Here is a 23,500-nt window from a genome sequence, read left to right on the forward strand (position 1 = left end):
GGAGGCCAAGAAAGACTTTGAGGAGCATAACGTCAGCAACATTAAAGGAAATAATAAAAGCTTCTTCAAATATGTAAGAAGCAGGAAACCTGTCAGAGAAGTAGTTGGCCCTCTGGATGGTGAGGGAGGGAAAGGACAGATAAAAAGAGACTTGGAGATGATAGAGAAATTAAATGAGTTCTTTGCATCTGTCTTCATGGTAGAAGACCTCGGGCAGATACCACTGTCTGAATGGCCCCTCCAGACTAAGGAATTCAGGGCTCAACCCTAACCCCCAGGTTAGGCTGCCACAAGTCACTTGCGCCAACTCAGGAGTCGGGGAAACCAGCCCAAGGAGTCACGCTGGGCTCCCTGCACCGGATCCAGGCCTCGTGGGGTAAGCTTGCTTAGGCTCTGAGGGGGGCGGGGAGGAGGCAGGGCATTATTGGGGGCAGGCGGACAGGAGTGGGAGCCAGGATCTAGCAGCTATGCCGGATCCAAGCCAAGTTCCTGGGCAACGCAGAACGACTCCTAGCTGCGCTGTTCTGCTAGGATCAGGTGGTGCAGATCTGGGTAGACTCATTGGGGCCAGTGCAGCGTAACACGGGGTAAGGAGAAGTTTTCCCCTTGCCTTGGGTTGAACCGCTTCTGGCCCCAAACTTCCACTGGCCTGCCTGCTCCAGTACAAGTTAGGATTGAGCTACACGCCACCTAGAGGTTAAAACAAAAAATGTTTGACCTAATTGACAAATTAAAGATCAATAAGTCACCTGACCCAGATGGCATCCACCTAAGAGTTATTAAAAAACTGAAGAGTAAGTTGCTGAAAATGGCCACAGTGTCAGATGATTGGAGAATAGCAGATGTTACATTGATCTTTATAAAGGGACCCGGGAAACTATAGGCCAGTCAGCCTAACGTCTGCACAGGTAAGATGGTGGAATGCCTCATCAAAGATAAAATCTTAAACACATAGACAAACAAGCCTTACTAAAGGAGAACCAGCATGGCTTTTGTAAGGGCAAGTTATGCCTCACAAGCCTTTTAGAATGCTTTGAAAAGGTCAGCAGGCATGTGAATGCGGGCAAATCTGAGGATATTAGATATCTGGATTTTCAGAAGGCATTTGATACAATCCTTCACCAAAGGCTGCTGAGAAAACCCCACAGTCAGAGTATAAGATGGCAGGTCCTCTCATGGATTAGGAACTGGTTGAGGACCAGGAAACAGAGAGTGGGTGCCAATGGGAAATTTTTACAGTGGAGAGCGGTGAAAAGCGAAGTGCCCCAAGGATCTCTCCTGGGACCGGTGCTTTACAACCTGTTCACAAATGACCTGGCGACAGGGTTAAGCAGTGAGGTGGCTAAGTTTGCAGATGACACTAAACTTTTCCACATACTAAGACCAGAAGGGATTGTGAAGAGCTCCAGAAGGATCTCTCCAAACTGGGAAAATGGGCTGCAAAATGGCAGTTGCATTTCAAAGTAAGTTAGTGTAAAGTAATGAACGTTGGGGCAAAGAACCAAAATTTCACATATAGGACAATGGGTTCTGAGCTGTCTGTGACAAATCAGATCTTGGGGTGGTGGTGGGCAGCTCGATGAAAGTATCAGCCTAATGCGTGGCAGCGGTTAGGAAGGCTAATTCCACGCTTGGAATCATTAGAAAAAGGGGAAATTTGAGCTTACCTGTGAATTTCCCTTCTCCGTGGACTCCATGGTGGGTTCAGACAGCCGACGGTGGGTAGCTCCTCATCCCAGGCAGGCAGGTCAAGTGAAAACTTCCTGTGGTGAGGAGCGCCCCCTGGCTTCCCAGACTGCAAAAGCCTGGACTGGAGACTGGAGAAGACTGGAGAAGGAACATCCTCTCCAAATGCACGGTCTGAATAAGGAATCTCAAATCTCTGCAAAAACGGAACTGAGGAGAAATGCAAGGCAGCCACCCCAAGAAAAACACAGATTTCTAACTGGGCTGACTTGGATCCCCAAACTGTACAGTAAGGTAAAAGGATCAACTAGAGCAGGGGTGCTCACACTTTTTTGGCTCGAGAGCTACTTTGAAACCCAGCAAGGCCCGGAGATCTACCAGAGTTTTTTTTACAATGTTCGCGCCATCATAACATATAACATTTATGTGTACAATGTATGTTGGTGTACCCTGAGCCCCACTGAGTATAACAGGACTTACTCCTGAGTAGACATGCCTAGGATTAGGCTGTGAGGCTGCAATCCTAGCCACACTTACCTGGGAGTAAGCCCCATTGAGTACAATGGGCCTTACTCCCGGCGTTTCCTCCCAGAGGCACCTGAAGGGGGGGGTTGGCACTCCGCGATCTACTCATTTTGCCTCGCGATCTACCGGTAGATCGCGATCCACCTATTGAGTACCCCTGAACTAGAGCAACCTAACCAGAAGAAACCACTGGATGAATTTAACCAGAATCTTGGAGGTGAGAGAATGAGTGTCCCACATATCAAGCTGCGAGGGCGGGGGACTGAACCCACCATGGAGTCCACCGAGAAGGGGAATTCACAGGTAAGCTCAAATTTACCTGGACCTGGAAAAGCTCCCTGGCCATGGAGAGGGCCGCTATGTCAGAAACTCTCCTGGCTGATACAATCCCTACCAAGAAGGCAGTTTTATATGTAAGGAGTTTGAGGGAACACGTAGCCAAGGGTTCAAAGGGTGGTCTGGAAAGGGCTTTCAGGACCAGGTTAAGGTCCCAGGAAAGGGCCCTAGCTATAGGGGGAGGATTGAGCAAGGAGACTCCTCGGATGAACTTCCTTACATGTGGGCGGGAAGCTAATTTAGTACCCTTGGGGTAACCTAGAATGGAGGCGATAGCAGAGGTCTGCCTTTTGAGGGTGGAAGTACTAAGGCCCTTTTCAAGGCCAGACTGGAGAAACTCCAAGAAGTCTTTCACCTTAATGGACTCAGGAGATGTATTGCGAGAGGCATACCAGACTGCTGGAGCCTGCCAGGTGTAATTGTAGACCCTGTTGGTGGAGGGCTGTCTGCCTGCTAACAGGGTTCCGAGAACAGGATCTGAATAGCCCAAGGTGGCTAGTCTGCGCCGCTCAACCTCCAGGCAGCTAGGTGTAACATTTGAAGCTGAGGGTGACAGATTGGACCCTGCAGGAGCAGATCCTCCCTCGATGGCAGGCGCAGGGGGGGGGAGAGGGTGGACATCTCTATCAGATCTGGGAACCAAGGATGATGAGGCCAGAAGGCAGCCACTAGTAGCACCTCTGCACACTCCGACCTGATCTTGGAGACGACCCCGGGGATGAGCTTGGTCAGATGGAAAGTGTATAAGGCGCCCATTGGCCAACAAAGATGAAGAGCGTCTGTGCCAACAGACTGAGGACAACGACCCCTGCTGAAGAACTAAGGAACTTGGTGGTTGAGGTGACAAGTGAAAAGGTCCATCCTGAAGGGGCCGAACTGCTTGAGAAGCATCCTGAAAGCCTGAGGGTGGAGCTCCCACTCTGACTGGTCGATTTCCTTTCAGCTAGTCAGCCATGGTGTTGCTGACTCCCGGAATGTATTCCGCCCTGACAGAAGCAACATTCCTTTCTGCCCACAGGAACAGGGAGCGGGCTTGAGTCTGCAGTGACTTTGAGTGTGTGTGTCCCCTGTCGGCTGATGGGGGCCTTGGCCGAGATGTTGTCCGTGTAAACCAGAATGTCCTTGGCCCTCAGAAGGGGAGTGAAGGCCCTCAGTGCTAACAGATTGGTTCAAAGCTCTAAGTAGTTGATGCTTCGCGCAGCCTCTGCCAGAGACCACCTTCCCTGGGCTGTTCTGTCCCCCAGCCCAGGAGACTGGCATCTGTATGGAGAACTGTCCACTCGACCACAGAAATGGGGGAACCCTGGCTCAGTCTGTGTGGCTGCAGCCACCAGTGAAGGTTCAGCTTGGAGGCCAGGTCCAGATTTCATAGCTTGCTCCTCCGGTTGGTGATGAGATCCTGGAAGGACAGGAGCAGGTGTTGAAGGGCTCTTGCCCTGAATCTGGCCCATGGAATGATGTCTAGGCATGAAGTAAACATGCCCAGGAGGCATGCCAGAGTTAGGAGATCTCCGTATCAAGACGGAGGAGGCAAGCTGGGTGATCTTGTCCCGACGCTCCTGAGAAAGGAAAACCTGATAGAGGCGCGTGTCTATGATGGCACCCAGATGGAGAATACGCTGCAAGGGAACTATATGACTCTTGTCCCTGTTGATCACAAAACCAGGCAGCGGATGGTCCTGCTGATGTGTAGCTGTCCCTGTTCAAATGAACTTGAACTCAGAAGGATATCGTTGAGAAAAGGGAAAGCCGCCACCCCCTGGGTGCGCAGGTGTGCAATGAGAGCCACTAGAACCTTCAAGAATACTCTCGGCGCAAAAGTCAACCCAAATGGAAGACAGCGGTACTGGAGGTGAGCGCCACTGTAGGCAAAACAGAGAGAGCGCCTGTGAGATGGTAGAATGGGCAAATGCAGATAAGCCTCCTGAAGATCCAGCGAGGTCAAGAAATCGTTCCTCCTTATGGCCATCAGGATGGATCTCAGTGTCTCTATCTTGAAACGGTGCTGGTGTAGCCATCTGTTGAGCCACTTGAGGTCGAGAATGGCTCGGGTCTCTCCGGGCTTCTTGGGGACAGTGAAGAAGTGCGAGTAGACCCCCCGGCCCCACTCGGGTCTTCCGACACGCTCAATGGCTCCAATCTGCAATAGATGGCGAATGGCCTCCAGTGTTTGGGCATGCTTGATTTGGCAAGCTGGCCTGCAGGCTTGCATGAATCTGTCCCATGGGACGGCTTTGAATTTGATGGAGTAGCCCTTGTGCATGGTGTCCTTCACCCACTGGTCCATTGGAGCGGCGTCCCACTTGTGAGCAAAGAACAGCAGCCTTCCACCTATGGGGATGGCAAAGGATGGCAGGCAGTCGTTTGGACTTGGCAGGAAAACGGGAGGACTGCTGGGAGCGGGGCTTGAAGGAGGACTTCTTAGGCTGCCAGATGGGGTGCTGGGATTTGTAGAAATTCCCGGAGCTGGAATTTGAGGGGTGAGCACGAAAGGAATGCTGATGAGGCTTGTTAGTAGATCTAGCAGGCTTGGGTCTGGTGGGAAGGACCTTGCACTTCCCCTTGGTCTCCACAAAGAGGGGCTCCAGGTCCTCTCCAAAACGCTTGGTCCCATGAGAGGGGAGGGCTACCACCTTGGCATGCGACACGGCATCTAGGTCCCAATTACACAGCCAAGTACTTCTGCGAACTGCCACCCCAGCAGCCATGGCTCGTGCTGAGAGTTGAAGAGAGTCTGCCGAGGTGCCTGCTATAAATGCTGCTGCAGAAGCCACTTTCCGGAGGTCAGAGGCAGTTGGAACCTTGGAAGGCAGTTGATATTGCTCTGCAAACTTTTGCATCCACAAAACTAGTGCCCTAGCACTAAGGGAGGAAGCCACACCGGATCTTGGGCAGGCTTTCTGTGTCTGTAGGCAGGACTGAGGGAGAGCCCAGGACAGCTACTGGAGCATCCACCAGGTGCAGCTTAAATTTGGGAAGGTCCTCCTTGGCCACCTTGTAAAATTTTCCCATAGGCAAAGAGGAGTCCCTGGGCTTGGCAGGAGTGGCCTACTCCTTGTCAATGAGTCTTTGAAATAATCAGGGAGTGGTAACCCTTGAAGGGGCTCCTGATGACTAGGGAAGACAGAGGAGGACCCCCAGCGAGAGGCTGGGGGTCAGCAGGTTGAGGTGTAGCAGATTGAAGTTCCAGGGTGTCAATTATGCCCTGGAATAAGGGAACTCGACTGGGGGAAAAACGAGGGTGTGCAGTTGATCAGATAAGGCGTCATCCTCCTCTGAAAATTGCCCATCCTTGGAGGCTGATCCAGGGAGAGAACCCTCAGCCTCAGAATCCAACTCCGTTACGACCCAGGAGTGGTCTAGATGACCACTGGAGGTGCCAGACTTCTTTTGCTTCTTAGCTGGGGGAGGAGAGACCTCAATTTCGATTTCAGCATGGTCAAGAGGAGAAACAGGGGGAGCCTGAGACAGGGTGGATGGCCCTTGCCGAGGGGGAAGACCCAGTCCAGGAATGGAGGCATGCAAGGAAGCCATGGCCAAAGCCATGCTGGTGGAGACAGAGGCTTGCACCCTGGACTGGATGGTGGCAGAAAGGCCTTCCCAGCTAACAGAAGCCGCTGGCCCCCCTGAGGCGGGGAGTACTACTGGAGAGTCTCTAGCCGGGCTAGCCATGGCAGAGGACTTCAGGCGCTGAGAAAAGAAAAAAAGGAGGGAGGGAATAACTCGCTCACTCTCTGAGCCTGCCCCCCCACCAAGACCAGTCTGCTCTGAGCCTCTTCTGCCGTTCCAAGGGGCAGGGGGCATGAAAGGGGGGGAAGGAGTGCTTAAGGGCGCCAGGAGAAAAAAAGGGGGGGAACCAGCCAGACCCCTTTGCCCAGGGGCAAATCAGACTCACCGTTTGGTGGAACCGTTCGGAGAGATGGGGGGGTCGGGCTGCATGCGCGAGCCCCCAGAGCTGCTCCAACGACGCCCGCAGCTGCAACCTCTATGAGAGAGAGGGAGCTGGGGAGGGGGGCATGTGAGCGACTTCCCCCAGCCTGATCCTGGCTCTCAGCCACCCGCAGTCACGCCACGTGGCTGAAGCTCGGGAACAGCTGAAAAAGAGCCTCTTGCGCCTTTGCTGCTGGCGGCACTCGAGCAGGCTACCAGCCAAGTCCCCCCCCCCCAGGATTATAGAAGGCGGGGGGCCCTAAAGCTGTCCAGCCAGAGCTGCAACCCCTCTCCTGCCCCTCAAGCGGCAGTTAGGAGCGCAGCCAAGCTGACACACGCTCCCCAGGCAGCCAAAATGGCTGCCGTGACCTGCTCCGACAGGTCGCAGACCCCAGGAGCCCAAGAGGACGCGGGGAGGCTGAGCGGCCAGCAGAAGAGGTGGGGAGCAGATGCTCCCAAAAAAGGGGGGGCCAAAGGGCCCAGAGAAAAATGCCCAGAAGGGCAAAAGGAGGCACTGGACAGGGAAGCTGCCCAGAGCAACAAAAAACTCGACCTGCTTTCTGCCAGGTGAGGTCAGTCTGGGAAGCCAGGGGGTGCTCCTCACCACAGGAAGTTTTCATTTAACCTGCCTGCCTGGGATGAGGAGCTACCCACCTTCGGCTGTTAATAATAATAAATACATCCAGTTATGGAAAAGGCTTCAGGAGTCAACCTTGAGGCAAAATCCAGAGCTGGAGTCCCTGAGGCAGTTCATGGATGAACACAGTCACGTTCTGGCAACTCCTGCGACGCCGCTGGAACCAACCGTATTGGCTTCTGCCTCTCCATTGGACCATTTCAGCAACGCTGAAGAGGACACTGGAGAGGACACTGTTCCAGAACCACTATTCAGAGCGCAATACCATAGTCTTCCAAGACTGAAGGATGCCAACTGTCATTATAATGCCATTGTACAAATCGATGGTAAGGCCACACCTGGAGTATTGCATCCAATTCTGGTCGCCACATCTCAAAAAGAATATAGCGGAAATGGAAAAGATGCAGAAGAAAGTGACCAAAATGATTACTGGACTGGGGTGCCTCCCTTACAAGGAAAGGCTACAGCATTTGGGGTTCTTCAGTTGAGAAAAAAAGTGCCTGAGGGGGAACATGATTAAGACATACAAAATTATGCAGGGGATGGATAGAGTGGAGAGAAGAATGTTCTTTTCCCTCTCACACAACACCAGAACCCGGGGACATCCACTAATATCGAGTGTTCAGACAGATAAAAGAAAATATTTCTTTACCTAGTGTGTAATTAGCCTATGGAACTCCTTGCCACAGGGTGTGGTGATGGCATCAAGCCTGGATGCCTTTAAAGGGAATTTGACGAATTTCTGGAGGAAACTTCATCACAAGTTACAAGCCATGATGTGCAAGCTCCTGATTTTAGAAGTAGGCTACCTCAGAATGTCAGATGCAAAGGAGGGCACCAGAATGCAGGTCTCCTGAGGCATCTGATGTGCCGCTGTGAGACACAGGAGGCTGGACTAGATGGGCTTTTGGCCTGATCCAGTCTGGCTTTTCTTATGTTCTAAAGATAACTGAAACACAATCTGAGGGGATTAATCACAATAGCAGGGGATGGAGTAAAAAGCATGTGAAGTGACACAGTCGTAATAAGTGAAATTGATAAGAATTTGCACAGAAAGCTGTAAACAAGGTGGAGTTGCAGCATGTGTGGGAGAATTAGTTTGAAGTCATCGTCTCAACAGCACAGCACACAAGCAGAGTGGCTTTTCTGGGATTTCATAGAGTGTTTAGGAGAACTGAGGCTTAAGGGAGAACGAGAAGGGTAGAGTAAAATTCCCAGGATAGTCAGGGAGAAAGGAGAGAAGTTTCTTCAAAACATTCCTCTTTGTAGGACATTAAAAGGGAAACTAGGTTTCTTACTAAGCACAAGATTTTTCTTCCTCATCCACGTGGCACAGCTGCAATTCACTGATCTTGAGGCCACTGGCAATGCTAAATACTACAGCACCCTCTCCAGAACATGACAGTATCTGATCTATCCAGAAGAGAACAGCAAGGGAAATCATAGATGCTGTAAACCAAGAAGATATTGATATTGTGGAATCATGGTCGTACTCACCACTCGACTGCACCTGCCTTTTTAATGAGGTCTTCAGATGAGTCAGATCCTGAAATAAAAAACACTTGCAAGTTTGGACAGAATTGGGATTCAAAAATCAAAATCTTTGGCACTGCTGGTCAAAGGTCCAGCACAGTTTTGAGGGCCTGGTACTTTCCCACTAAATTCAAGTTGGTTAAGCCAGCAATTATACTCAGAAACAACATTTACATCAAGGGTGCCTATTGTCAAGGGACTGACTGAAATGTGGGTAAGCATATCAGATCATGACCAGGTTCTCAACTACAGGAACCAAACAAACCTAAAGCAAGCAGAAGATGGGACTAGAAACAAATTTAGGGCAGATAACAGCTTCAGGAATCTTCTCATAACAGAGACAGGGCAGGTAAGTCCAGATAATGTAGATGGCTTTGAGCAACTTCGGGCAGTAAAAATATTTATTAGATTTGTCACCCTAACCTGCCTCACATGGTTGTTGTTAGGCTAAACACTAGTATGCATTAAAACAGTGAGCTCCTTAGAGGGAAAATTCTATGTTACAAATGTAAGGCAGCATTAAGGATACGGAGAGGCTGCAGCCTGCCTGGATCCTGTATTAGCAGAAGATGCAGGACAGAAGAATTATTGTATTACTATTTACTATATACTGGGTATATAGAAATACTTGCCAATTTCAAAGACAAAGGCTTTACTGGAGTTTCTTTTCTTCTTCAGAGAGTGCCTTGTGACAGAGCCATTGGCTAATGGTGAGCTAGAGTTCTCCTGCCAACAAAAAGGTGATTAAGAATGAGAAATGTTAGTGCAGTGGTTCCCAAACTTTTTATCACTGGGACCCACTTTTAAAAATGACACTTGAACGAGACCCACCTAACTTTACACAAGATTTTTTAAAAGTTTCACTTTGCCAGCCACTCAAGCTGGTAACCTTTTTACTATGATGGGGGAGGGGCGCCTTCTGATGCTTCTGTTGAGCTCCACATTCAATGGATCAGGACCATTCTGATGGCCTTGCATTTCCCTTGCTTGGCCTTTGGTAAGAGCCAAGGCACATTCACCTACTCGCAAATAAATGCACATGTGAGACTTGGTTTCACTCTCCATAGGTCTGAACTGGGTCAAAGAAAATGTTTCTTTTTGTAGGCTGGAAAATAATCTATAGAAACCAAAGAGGACATTGATTATCTACAAATTTCCAAACTGGGATGGATGAGGACTCTGAACTAGTGCTTGCCCGGATGGCTTCAATTAGGGGCTTCTGAATAGCATCTATCTAGGACCGACAAGGAAAGGGCAAGAAATTGTATGCACCTGTAAAGACACCTTGGTCTGTGGGAGGTATGCCAGCACAGGGCACATTGTAATTTGAATGATGCAAAAAGTGGGGAAGTTTGGAAACAGCAGATCATGCCAAGTAGTTTCTTTCTGTCAAATGTTGGCAACCAGAAGGCCAAAACTGAAGTGGTATTCAGCAACTCCTTGTCAGAAGCCTGGCAGGTGGTAGAACCTTCCCTATTTTTCAGAGTTCCTCAGTTATTCCTCAGGTCTTGATGGATTTGTAGGGCAGCCTCCTAAAGCTCATTTTAATTATTATTAAGAATATTTACATAACAACTGCCCCAGATCTCCTCAGCATGTGCACCCCCTAAGGGCAGTTTTGTGTGCATCTCTCTCTCTCCCCCCCCCTCTCTTTCTGTGTTTTAAACCAGAAACAGGGAGCAATCTTTTCATTTCTATTGCAATGTAATTTCAAAAATTTTTGGGTGGAATACCAGCATCAAAAGAATTTCCCAAGGGAGTTACATTGCAAAAGGAATGAGAAAATAGTTCCCTATCCCCATGCTAAAAAACACAAACAGAAAGAGACACTAGAAGCAGCCCTTTGGAGGGACACAGTGCAGAGATGAACAGGGATAGTTGCTATCCCTCTGCCAAATAAAGAAGAGTCGTGACTTTAAGTCATTTCTGCCCAACACTGTGTATACACAACAGGGATCAAATGTGTACACCTGTGGGCTGGGCAGAAATGGGTTTAAAAGGTGCCTTTTTGCTAGTTATTCACTTATTCCTTGCTAAGGGTTCTACTTAGAGAAGCGTTCTATGGCTTCTTACATATCCTTTGTTGAACACTCAGATCTTAAATGGTTGCCAGAACAGCCTCCTGAAGCTCATATACAAGCTCTGCTCTCCTCAAAACTCAAGTAGTGATCAATTGCTCACTTGAGGCTAATCTAACTATACTGCAAGACTGGTCTAACTGTACTTTCAGCATGCCTGGTCCTTGGCCCTATACTACTTCATCATTTATATTTTCTTGTTCTTCCAACCTAATTCAGCTGCCTTGCTTTAGACCCATAGCTGGATTCTTTCCCTCTGATGTATCCTGACATACCTAAACATGGTAGTGACAGATAACTGACCCAGGGTGTGAGACAAGCAGGATCCACCAGAAAGAAAATCTTACTTCAAGGCACAGGGGGAAACTAGGAAGGAATAGGTCATCATGTTAAACAGTAAAAGAAAAAAAAGGTTTTATTTTCCAATTTCTTCAAGGTTACTGCAATGTCAAGGCCATTTGGTTTTAATAGACACTGTTTTATTCTGCAGTGTCTCTTTTTAACAGTTCTTCAATGAAGTTTCCCTGCTGCATATTAGTAGGGAAAAATATCCCTCACAGCGGTAATTTCAATGACAATTAAAATGCATTATAGCTTTGATATTCCAAAGCAATAAAACAGCTTTCCTCCAGACGCTGAAAAGGAAAAAGTTATTCTAAAGGGAAATATTATGTACTAGCACTTTTCTACAGCCTAGGAATACAACTCAAGTACCAATTTATAGAATGAAAGTCAAAGTGATGCTGTTAATTTTAAAATGGGCAATATCAAGATAGGAAACAGAAGGTAAGAAAAATGCTGTTACCAGAGTAGTATTTTCCTTTTTTCTTTCCTTTACACTTTTCAGTCTGTTCCTGTAGCCTTTACTGTCAATAATAGACTTATTTTTCCGTGGGACTGAAGAGGAAACAGTTTCTATGGCTCTCTTAGGAAAACACTGATCATCTGCAACTGAGAAGACAGAGTAGTACATCTTCCAGCATAATGGTGGTGGTAGTTAAAGATTTTGTAAGCTATTTTGGTCTAGAGTGAAAAGCATTTCTAAAACCTTGATTTTGCAGATTTATACAAACAAGTAGACTCAGGCAGAAATTCAACCTTATAAGAGCAAAGGTTTTTACCCATCAAAAGTCAATACTAAAACTACACACTCAGCTAATTTAATGTATTTTAAACTTGAATGCAGGCCTCAGCAAATGACTTCAGATTAACAAAACTCGAGTTGCAATGAGAAATGCTGGGTGCTGCAACTGATTCTCAGGGTTATTCTCAGAACTAGAGGTGAATGCTGAAACCTGAAATTCAAGAAGCTGAGATATCCATATCTGAAATTCAGAATTTAGCATTTGAAGTTTTTATAAAGTTTTGCACACTGCCATTCATGCTTCCAATTTAGAATTTGTGGGTGGTTTTCAGTATTCATTTCACACAAGCAATGTGTGAATACTTATTTTCCTACCTTTTTAAAACGTATTCACTATATATTGGTTTTTGAACGAACAACAGATAAAGCAGACATAAAAGCAAAATAACTGACTCCTCCCCTACCCAACCCATGAAGCAATCATAATAACTCACTCCCTCATCCTCTGCCAAATCCAGGAAGAAGAAAAATGAAGGTGAAAAACAAAAAAAAGAAATGAAAAAAGAAAACTGAAAAATACACCTGCAGACAACATCAATATTCTTTTTTGAGAACACAGAAATTATAGACCAAATAACTTAAGCAAATTGCCCTGTTTCTTTTCAAACTGCTGAATTTCTCTCATTTATAACCTGCCCTCTCAGAAGGTCTAGCGCTGGGTTATTGCTTTTATAAAAATCACTTATGCAGTGTTTCTCAAACTTTTTAGCACTGGGTCCCACTTTTTAGAATGACAATCTGTCAGGACCCACCAGAAATGTCATGGCCAGAAGTAACATCATCCAGCAGGAAAATCTGTAACACTCTCATATGATGAAATCAAATCAAATTAAGTAAATTAAAAGTTTACAATAACTCTAAGTTTAAAAATTTATTTAAAATAAAGAACTACCCTCTTAACCCTCCCAAGTAATTCCTAACCTGTATTAAAAAAATTCTCCAAACATCCCAAATGCTATCCACACTTACCCAGAAGTAAGGCCCATTGACTATCATTGCTAAAAGCATATACATAATATCCTGTTAAAAGGACAGATCTGTAAAATTTCCCCAAATGCAGCCACATACCATGGTAGCATCAAGTATAAAAGATTAAACATAAAATACACATTAAAATAAATGGGGCCACCCCCCCCCCCGAAATTGCCTTGTGACCCACCTAGTGGGTCCCAACCCACAGTTTGAAAAACATTGACATAAGATACTAAAATTACTAAGGTACTTCCACATGATCAGAAACTTTAAATTTGGGGGACACATAGTCAAAGGCACTCTGAGTACAAGTCTGAAAGGAAGACATTTTTACAAGTGCCAAATCTGGGGAATGAAGTTTACCTTACCATAGAAGCCAGCAGAAACATGTTGGTGTTAGGGGTTTTGTTGCCTCTTCAGACTTTGATCGGGAAGGGGACACTTCCAGTAATGGCAAAGGTCATGTACCCACACAAGCTTAATTAATTATTACAGTATTTCAGAGACATATTCTATAAAGAATGCTATTCTGAAATATATAGCAAACAAACTTCTCACTCATCCCTGGCTGTCCAAACAGAAATACAGGTTGAGTCTCATTATTCGCAAGGATTCTGTTCCAAGAACTCATGTGGATGGCAAAAAACATGCTATAGCAAATCAATTTAAAAAACAAAGTCTCTTTGCCCTGGTGATTTAAAAACAGCCTTGCTGACCTTTGTAGTGCACACAGAGTCAATCAGTCTCTCTCCAGGAGCTTAGGCTTCAATCCCTCCCTTCATGAGGAGCCCAGCAAGGGGGAAAGAACAGAGAAGGTGATAATCACTGCCATTTAGCTTTCTTTCACATGCTCAGGGTGAAGGGAGGAATGAAGCCTGCAGAGAGAATGATTGATGGATTGTCAGCCGGCTTCCCTTTCTGGTATTATTAAATGACTGTTTTCATTTAATTTAAAGGGCCCTTCTCATCAGCTTTGAGATAAAAAATCTGTGGATATTTAGGTTATACCTGTAATCACTTGTACAACTGTCTCTCTGCAACAGTAAAAAGCAGTTTTTTAAACTGTGATTTTAAAGGGGTGCATTTTTGCCCTTCTCCAGGGATCGGCACATTCCTTCTCATTTGCAGGGGGCCATTCATGTTGAGTTAAATCCGTGTATTTTGGCTGGAGCTGTACTTTACATTGTCTCTGAAACACACTGAAACCTTTTTGAACTTCAAGAGAAAAGGTTTCCCAGAATTATGAAGCAGCTTACATTTGTCTGTGCACACTTGTTCTTTAAGCCTGACATCCGGAAGATGCTCTTTAGAGGCCATTTTTTAGATATATGAGAGACAGGGTGTCAAGAGAAGGCAGGCTGGTATGACCCAAGTAATCTAGGCCTTTATTGGTCAAAATAATAAAGATATAAACAATTAACTTGAATCAAACTTGACAGAAAACCCATTACGAAGTCCTGTACCACAAGAAAAGATGTGGATAGAAAGCCTAACTTGATCAGTCTGCCTTCACCCTGTCAAAGCAAGCCTTGTTGGGAGGTGCTCATAGTGGCACACAATACTTACACTTGAGCCCGGTATCATGCTCAAAAGCACAGATGGTTTTCAACACACCTTCAATTACTTGCTTAAATCGGACGTCTTCCCACAGGCTTCTGAAACAAACAGAACAAGCCAACAATGAATGTGTTGTCAAAATAATGACATGGATAATTTCCTCAACAGTTTCCTGAGAGACTGAGCTCAGGGGGCAGGCCTGAGCAACTGGCGTAATCAAGAGAGTAAGAATGGTTTTCAAGGAACAAAAGCATGAATTTCAAAGCTGCTGAAATCTTTTTTTTAGGACAATTAAAGAATTACTCATTTTTGAAAAAAAGGAAGAAATACTAAGCATTACAGCAGCAGGTTTATACCCATTTAAGGGTACGAAGGCAGCTTTAATGTTGAAATGGTGGGTGATGTTAAAACAACAGTGCTGTTAGTGGAACTTTGTGGAATATCTATTTGCTTGCTCCTCCACTTACTGAATATCAGTCTTGGAGTAGGAGGAACTGCTGCCTATAAGAGCCCCTCACTCCTTCCACAGCCCCTTTTCTTTGCCCCTCCACAGTTCAGGATTAGGATCATTCTGCATACATATCCAAACTGCAGGAACTGGTTCTAGCTTTCCAACTACCATTGACATCTTATTCATTTATTCATCTATCTTTTCCTCTCTAAAGAGGCCCAAAGCAGCATACGACATGTTAAAAATACAATCCAATGCAGTAAATAACCATTCTTTCAGGCCAGAACTGATCCCTCTAGGAGAAAATAAGTGGCCTGGGTACTCCCTCTTGTTCCTTCCCCACAGGGCTCACAGATTTTGAGAAATCTATGGGAAGGTGAGGAAGGGATCTTGAGTGGCACCACATTCTGGGCAAGACTGCTTTATCCCTTCATTCCCTTGCTGCTGGAATTAAATTTGGTTATGAAGAATTTACCTTTTGGTAACTTTAGCATTGCAGAGAGGACACTGTGTTACACCTTTCTTCTGACTAAGGAGCTTAAACACACAGAACCTAGTATAGAAAGAAGAGAAACAATGAATCTCACTGTTAAGATCTTCAGTAAGATCTTCAGTTGAAAAGAGAGGGGAAAAAGCCTCACTACCAAATCCCCTGCTGGCATAATTATACATATAAACCACAACGTGCTGAATTAGCACCGCTTTCCTTTGCCAAGTATGAATCAAAACAAACTGCTTACTTTCCAATGTACTTCCCATTTCCAAATCACAAAGCCTGCACAACTTCTCTCTCACCTTAGTCTGTGCATCAAATGGATCTCATGGCCAAAATAATCACCTGCCAGCTCTTTCTTCTTACCAGTATTGCCTCCCTGAAGTGATTTCTGAGTGTTTGCTTCTCCAGAACCTTCCCCTCAGGAAGCAGAAAAGATTCTATGAGCTAGTGCAGGAATTCCCAGACTACTTATCCTAACAACCCACTGTATAATCTACGATGGATTCCAGAGTCCACCGAGCAGAGGAGGCTGCAACCTAAAATGGCCAGCGACCCAGAAGTTCCATGTTGTGCCACATTTCCCAAACTATGTGTCAAGCTGGCACGGCGCAACACACTGTTTGGGAAGAGTGATGTGATAAGGAAAATGACACAGTGTGTGCCTGCCATTTTAGGTTGCAGTGTTGGTGGATCCACAACCCACCAGAAATTGTGTTATCACCTACTTGGGTTCCCACAGCTTGAGAACTGCTGAGCTAGCAGGTTCCTGCTCCACCTTATATTTTTACTTAAAGTATTCTTACACTAATTGCAATCAAGCTATAAGTAAGTCATTAAGGCTAGAATCCTATCCACACTTTCCCAAGAGTAAGCTCCATTGACCATAATGGGACTTACTTCTGAGTAGACACGCCTAGGATTGGGCTTTAAGTCACAATGAAAAACAGACAGCAATGAATCATATTCTTATCAAAGCTTTTTCAAATACAGCACTTGAACCGAAGTCCTAAGAAGTTTACAAATTAAGAAAATCACTCCAAAAGAAGGCTGACTGCAAAAAGGATCTCTGTTGATATAAAGAAATAATGAATGCCCTACAGAATAAAAGATAGCATTCTTTGATAGCATTCTTCTCCTTAAATTTTCTATTAGAGCAATATACTACCAGTTATGGTAGTACCAAATTCATACCATGGTTCTGGTAATTGCTCCAACAAAGCACTATTTCTATGTAAGCAGCAAAGTATTGAGTTCTTTATAGAAGAGATCTTTTCAGCTATTGTCAAAAGAGAAAATCAGGAGATATTTTTGATCTATAATTTTAGATAGTTATGACTTACCGTATTTTTTGCTCCATAAGACACACTTTTCCCCCCCAAAAAAGTGGGGGGGAAGTCGGTGCGTCTTATGGAGCGAATACTGCAACGCTGCAGGCGTTCTCAGGAGCAGGAGAGCCTCCTCAGCAGGCAGCTGCGGAGCTTCCCCGCCTCCCCTTCCTGCCTCCCCGCCGCCTCTGTGTTTCCTCAGCCAGAGAAGCTGCGGTGCCAGCCGTGGGAACGCAGAGGCGGCAGGGAGGCAGGAAGGGGAGGCGGCAAAGTGCCGCAGCTGCCTGCTGAGGAGGCTCTCCTGCCCCTGAGAACGCCTGCAGCGTTGCAGTATTCGCTCCATAAGATGCAATTTTTCCCCCACCTGGTTCAAAACTCAGCCCAGCCAAGGTGCAGCCAAGGTCCTCATTTGCGCAGGCGCCACAGGGGGAGGGCAGGCTTACTTTAAAAGTAAGTTTTCCTCCTCTAAAAAACTAGGTGCATCTTATGGTCAGGTGCGTCTTATGGAGCGAAAAATACGGCAGTTTCCATGACCATCTCAAAAATCTACTACATGTGATGGTGAAAACCCTTTATTTACACCCATAACAGCTCTTAGGAGACTTGTTTTCTATAGACAGAACTGAGCATGAGTAGCAATAGATGTTGACAAGCTTTGAGGGATTCACCCTAATTTTAAAAGAAATAGATCCAAGTGCTCACTTATGTCTTACAGAGGACCACAGAACTATTGGTATGGCACAAGCAATATCTGCCTCCCAAGTGGATCATAGGCTATCTGTGTTACCAGATGTTTCAAAGAGCAAGACATTATAAAATACCAGGAACTAGGCCTTTTGGATGAGCATCTAACTGGACTATCCAAACGTCTCATACTTTTAAAGAAACTACCTTACAGCAAGTTACTATCATGATACACGTAGCCACATGCTATCAGTGCTGGTTGTAACTCCTCAATATCCCAGGCAGAGATCTTTTCCAGCTTTCTACACAAGATCTGCTAATTAGAAATTCTGGAGATTAATACTGGAAACTTCTTCAAGGATGATTTACTCATCAGTTGATTGCCATGTCCTAAGAATCTTGAGAGAAGATTTACCTGCAGAATATGTGGGCACATTTAGTTGAGACCGGCTCTTTCATCACCTCCAGGCTAGAAGAAATAAACAAAGTATCAAAGTTAACCATTTCAAATAAGGTATCCTCAGCATAAATGCTTATATAAAGTAGATTCCAGAAGGCAGCCGTGTTAATGTTACAGCAAATGAAAAAAAAACCCACAAAAATATCTTGTCAAAATTTAAAGACTAAGAGAATTATAGTGTCATATGCTTTTGTGGATACAGCACACTTCATCAGAAGCATGAACTGCATCCTCAGTTGACAGATTAATTAATAATATTTATATACAATTTTTAATTAAAAAATACACAAAGTAGTTTACACAGAAAATCAAGTATCACACATGTATATTTCATACTACGCACATACTTAGAGGCATAGACAACATAAAATTGGAGCCAAAAGGCCATGAAACTCAGAGAGTCCGTCTGTGATATTTCAATGCAAAGTTCAAATGTATACTAGCTAAACAGTGTGACCATTCACAACAGAAGAAAATGGCGATCACAACCTTCCTAGCTTTGTTATAATTCAGTACTCATCCAAACCCACCGCAGACACCCGACCATAAGTTGATCTCACAGAGAAGTCGAGGGCAGGTTTTGAGGCAAGAATCATAGAATTTTCTATGACCCTCGGATAAGTCGGGGTCATAAAGTTGGGGCGGGTGTTTGATTATAGTTTTGTCTGATTTTACCCTAGGCCAGATCCTAGGGTAGAAAGACAGTGATCAAACTCTTTGTAAGGTGAGAAACTGAGCTAGCTAGGGCAGTAGGAGGTATAGAGGGGGTACCAAAATCAATGGATTTGGAGGATCCATGAAACAGGGCTTCACACCACTGACCAATGGCAGCTACAGAAGATGAAATCCTAAAAATTAGGTGCCTTGTAGGCTTTGAAATTTGAAAGAGAAGAAATCATAAACCTCAGAGGCAAAACAGATGAGTTAGGTTGGAAGTAGGTCTGCCAGCTTTGCACTACTGGTGTCACGAAGAATCAGCATAAATCTTCATGTGACTACTGAAAGCAATCCTGAAGATTTTAAGTAGGGCTTCCTGAAATTTCCAACATGGCATCATGCTGGGAAAAAAAATCTCCAGGAATAGATTCAGTCTACGTTGGCACCCTTAGATGCAAGGAAGCATTGGGGGAAGGGGGACATAAAAGGTAGAATATCTTGAGATGCACAACCTTGTCCATGCCTATCTTTATTTTCTTTACTACTGTACCCCATTACATGAAGCTTTGTGCTGCCTGGGGAGGGAGGTGCAGAACCCAAAAGCAAAACATGTCTCTTAGTTGCTGGGCCCTTATAACTTTTCTTAACCCTGCATGTGGATGAAATAAATATTAAAATCCAACTGTGTGGTAACTTTTATTCACCAACCTAATCCTATGCATGTTTACTGAGAAGTAAATTGCACTGAATTTAATGGAACTTACTCCCAGGTGCACATAGGACTGCACCCTTAGGGTGCAATCCTAACTAACTTTCCAGCACTGGCATGGTAGTGGGGCATGTGCTGCATCCTATAGTTGGGGGGTAGTCATGGAGGCCTCCTCAAGGTAAGGCAATGTTTGTTCCCTTACCTCGGAGTTGCGTTGCCTTTATGTCAGGGCTGGAAAATTGGTTAGGATTACAGCCTTAGGGCCCAATCCTATCCAGTTTTCCAGGGCCAGTGCAGCTGTGCCAATGGGACATGCACTGCAACCTGTGGTGGAGGGACAGTCCCAGAGGCCTCCTCAAGGCATGGGAACATTTGTTCCCTTACCTTGGGGCTGTACTGCGGCTGCACCGGTGCTGGAATGTTGGATAGGATTGGGCCCTTAGTCTTTTACAGGCAAGAATATTTGGCATCAGCGGATGTTTCCTGCTAGATTTTTGCATCTAGACCAGGGGTGCCCAAACCCCGGCCCTGGGGCCACTTGCGGCCCTCGAGGACTCCCAATCCGGCCCTCAGGGAGCCCCCAGTCTCCAATGAACCTCTGGCCCTCTGGAGACTTGCTGGAGCCCGTGCTGGTCTGATGCAACTGCTTTCAGTGTGACAGTCGACTGTTTGACCTCTTGCGTGAGCTGAGGGCTCCCTCCACTTGCTGTTTCACATCTGTGATGCAGCAGTGGCAGCAAAGGAAAGGCTGGCCTTGCTTTGTGCAAGGCCTTTTATAGACCTTGAGCTATTACAAGACCTTCATTCATTCATCTAAGTTCCATCTCTAATATATACATTTCTGTAAATTTATTCAAATTTGAAGTGTAAATTAATTTTTCCCCCTGGCCCCTGACACAGTGTCAGAGAGATGATGTGGCCCTCCTGCCAAAAAGTTTGGACACCCCTGATCTAGACCAACATCATCTATTCTGAATGGTAATAGATCTCAAAGCTTCAAGCAAGCTGATATTTGGGGATCCCTAGATATAGATCTGATAAAGAGTGTTCTAATCCAGTGGTTTTCAAACTGAGGCATCATGATGGCCCAGCCTGAAGGCCCTGACCTCTGCCCCGTTAAGGGGCAGGGGCAGCGAGGAGGCAGCAACACGATCTTCACTTACCAGTCCCTGCAGCAGCTGTCCTGGGGTGCGGGGAGCCCTGTGCAAGTGTCTGCAGGGCACACCAGGCTTCTAAAAGTGGAAGTGGAGCGCGATTGCTCCACTGTCACTTTTGGAAAGCTGGAGAGCCCTGCAGACGCTTGCGCAGGGTTCCCTGCACCCTAGGATGGCTGCTGCAGGGACTGGTAAGTGCATCCCAGTCCCTGCAGCCCCCCTTAGTGACGCGATTTTGGGGATCACCTTGCTGCCTCCTCCCCACCCCCCACCAAGACTTACTGTGGTTCAAACTCTCCTTGAGAATTTGAAAACTGCTGCTCTAATCCATGAGAGCTTATTCCAAAACAAATCTGCTAATTTTTAAGATACAATGGGAATCTCTCTTTTTAAATATAGGAACTGGTAAGTGCAATGCAACAGGGGACAAAGATAACCATCAAAAAGATGCCAACCAGAGTTGGTTCTTAGAAAGGTCAGTGTAGAACACTGGCCACAATTCACAATGAACTTCCCCTCCAAAATAAATTCAGACGGGGTCCATGCTTTGGACATGAGTCCCGTGGACCAACTGTATACAATTCAATAAAAGCCTGTGAACCTTCATCCCTGTGTACCAAGTCGATCTGAGTTGCTGATTGACCTTGCAACAAAATCCACAGGGCCTGACTTTCCCTGTTGAAATTCCATACACACAAATGGAGAAAAAAGGTGCAAGGTGAAGCTTATTAGTATCCTGATGCTGGGACTGCATTGTCTAGTGCAGTGATTCTCAAACTGTGGGTCAGGACCCACTAGGTTGGTTGTGAGTCAATTTCAGATGGGTCCCCATTAATTTCACTATTTTTTTTATATTATAAAAAATTTTTTAATATATTAGACTCGATGCTACTCTGGTAAGTGACTGACTGCATTTGGGGAAATATCACAGATCTGTACATTTAACAGGCTGCTATGAAGATGCTTCTAACAATGATAGTCAATGGGACTTACTCCTGGGTAAGTGTGGGCAGGATTACAGACTAAGATCATTAAAAATTTTCCTGCTTGATGATGTGGTCATGATATCACTTCTGGTGGGCCCTGACAGATTCTCATTCTAAAAACTGGGTCCCGGTGCTAAAGGAGAGAGAACTACTTGTCTAGTATAATTTACCTGATCTTTTTGGTTTGGTGCCCCCAAGTGTTTGCTGCCATGACAACAAAAAATTAGCAGCTATGAAGGAATGGGGAGATCACAGACATACTATACGAGGCAATATTTCACAATCCACAGAGAAAATCTCTAATTACAAACATTACCAAGGAAATCATGTTTTTAGCTAAACTTTATCATGATTTCATACAGCATTGCCACTAAGATTTTATTTTTCATTTCCCTGACTTTCCCTGACCAACATTCATATATAAACACAAGTTAAAAAATTAATAGGTCATGTTGCATTAATGCAAGGCTTAATGAAATGTTCCACTCTACAACTACACAAGTCTCAACTGCAAAAATATTTGTCAAAGTAAGATTTAATAGCTTCTTTCAACATGAACTGCAGCAACATCTGTTTTGCAATTGCACCAAAAATTACACCAAGACACAAACATATTGCGATGGACTGTTGACTTGATTTAATTTTCAGGTTCTTCTGATGTAATGGTCCTTGTGCATGAGACTCCACAGCTCTAATTCCCATATTACTTAGTTCAAGGTTTTGCAGCACACTTTACAATAACCTTTGCATTTGTCTCCAGCAACTGGTGAAAACAATGGAACGAAGTCAGAATGAAGTTTGAAATCCAGTCACTGCATATTAAAAATTATCCTTTTGGAAGCCATCTTCAAAATGTGGTTTCAGATACAGCCGTACATAGAACCACCTGCCTGACACCAAGATGTTAGCAGATTTGTTTTCTGGCAAGTAGGAACTTTCCAAAGCTGGGAAAGTTTTACTTTCAGGTTCCAGAAAGTGTAATGAGCAGATCAGCAACAAGAAAGGAGGTGAAGTTTCTGCAATCTAGAGAAGCAGACAACCCTCATTTGCAACCTTTATGCATGGGAGAAGTCAGGAAAGAGGGTGAGAGAGCTGGTACTCTCTGTAAACTCCAGCATGAACAAGCAATCACATTTGCAAAATTTACTTTGCATGGTGCAGAGTAGAAAGTGCTACTGTGTACTAGTTGTCTGTAAAATCCAACAGCAGCAAAACTCATTTGCAACTCTGTGCTGGGTTTAGTAGGAGACAAAAGTCCATTCCATACACAAACATGACCCAAAAACATGCTTGTCTTTATATGTAAATGCAGTACTAGGAGGTAGGGATGAAAACAGATGTTTAAAGTTTGTATATTGCTAAACATTTAAACTAGCCTTGCTTTGCAAATGCTATAGGCAGACCTTAGAAATCATGCAGAGACAGAGCTGAGTTGGTTGCTGGGGGTGCAGCTGACAAAAAGGTGGAGCTGGGAAAGGCATCATTAAGTTTTTCTTGCATTGTGCTACTTCTCTATTCCAGTTGCCACAAGAACAGATCATGCTCTTGCAGCAGCAGATCAAAAATACACTGCCTGAATATAAACTTTCCCTGACTTCAGACCAATTTCCCTGACTTTCCCTGACCAATTTCCATTTCCCTAACTTTCCAGAAAGTGGCAACCCTGTCATATTCTACCTGTCTTATGGCACAATCCTATTGTGAGTGCTCTGCCAGGGCAAACTGTGGCAAAAGTGATGTAAAACATGTTGCAACAGCACAAAAGTTAGCAGCACTGGCAGGAAAGCCTGCACTGTCCTGTCTGTGCCAGTATAGGCCACCATGTCCGCTACAGCAAGTAAGCTCCGTGCCAAACAGCAGAAGGACAGTGTAACGGGGCAGGAAGAAGAGGCAGATTGATTCCTGGGAGGGGGCGAGATCGGTGGTGCTGGTGTGCACCACAAACCATCCCCTTTCCCAGGCCAGATCCACTGACGCAGATCCACTGACGCAGGGCCAGCTAGGCAGGCGGAGATCAGGGGTCTCAATGCGTGGATGAGACGGTGGTGTAGGGAGGAGGGGTTTAGATTCGTTAGGCACTGGGGAACGTTTTGGGACAAGCGGGGCCTGTACAAGAGGGACGGGCTCCATTTGAACCAGAATGGAACCAGACTGCTGGCGCATAACATTAAAAAGGTGGC

The 23,500-nt window shown here is 45.4% G+C and overlaps 1 protein-coding gene across 1 annotated transcript in view; it reads right to left on the reverse strand.

The window, feature by feature from the left end:
• The window catches only part of BRCA1 (BRCA1 DNA repair associated), an 84,843-nt gene that overhangs the window by 53,686 nt on the left and 7,657 nt on the right, over positions 1-23,500 (reverse strand). The window contains exons 3-8 of the mRNA XM_066629218.1: positions 17,770-17,823; positions 15,325-15,402; positions 14,408-14,496; positions 11,531-11,676; positions 9,280-9,373; positions 8,612-8,660 (exon numbers count right to left, since the gene is read on the reverse strand). Coding sequence (XP_066485315.1) covers positions 8,612-8,660; positions 9,280-9,373; positions 11,531-11,676; positions 14,408-14,496; positions 15,325-15,402; positions 17,770-17,823 — 510 coding nt within the window. The remainder of the gene's footprint in view (positions 1-8,611; positions 8,661-9,279; positions 9,374-11,530; positions 11,677-14,407; positions 14,497-15,324; positions 15,403-17,769; positions 17,824-23,500) is intronic.

The sequence above is a fragment of the Tiliqua scincoides genome, chromosome 5, assembly GCF_035046505.1.
Source record: "Tiliqua scincoides isolate rTilSci1 chromosome 5, rTilSci1.hap2, whole genome shotgun sequence".
In the NCBI taxonomy this organism is placed as follows: Eukaryota; Metazoa; Chordata; class Lepidosauria; order Squamata; family Scincidae; genus Tiliqua; species Tiliqua scincoides.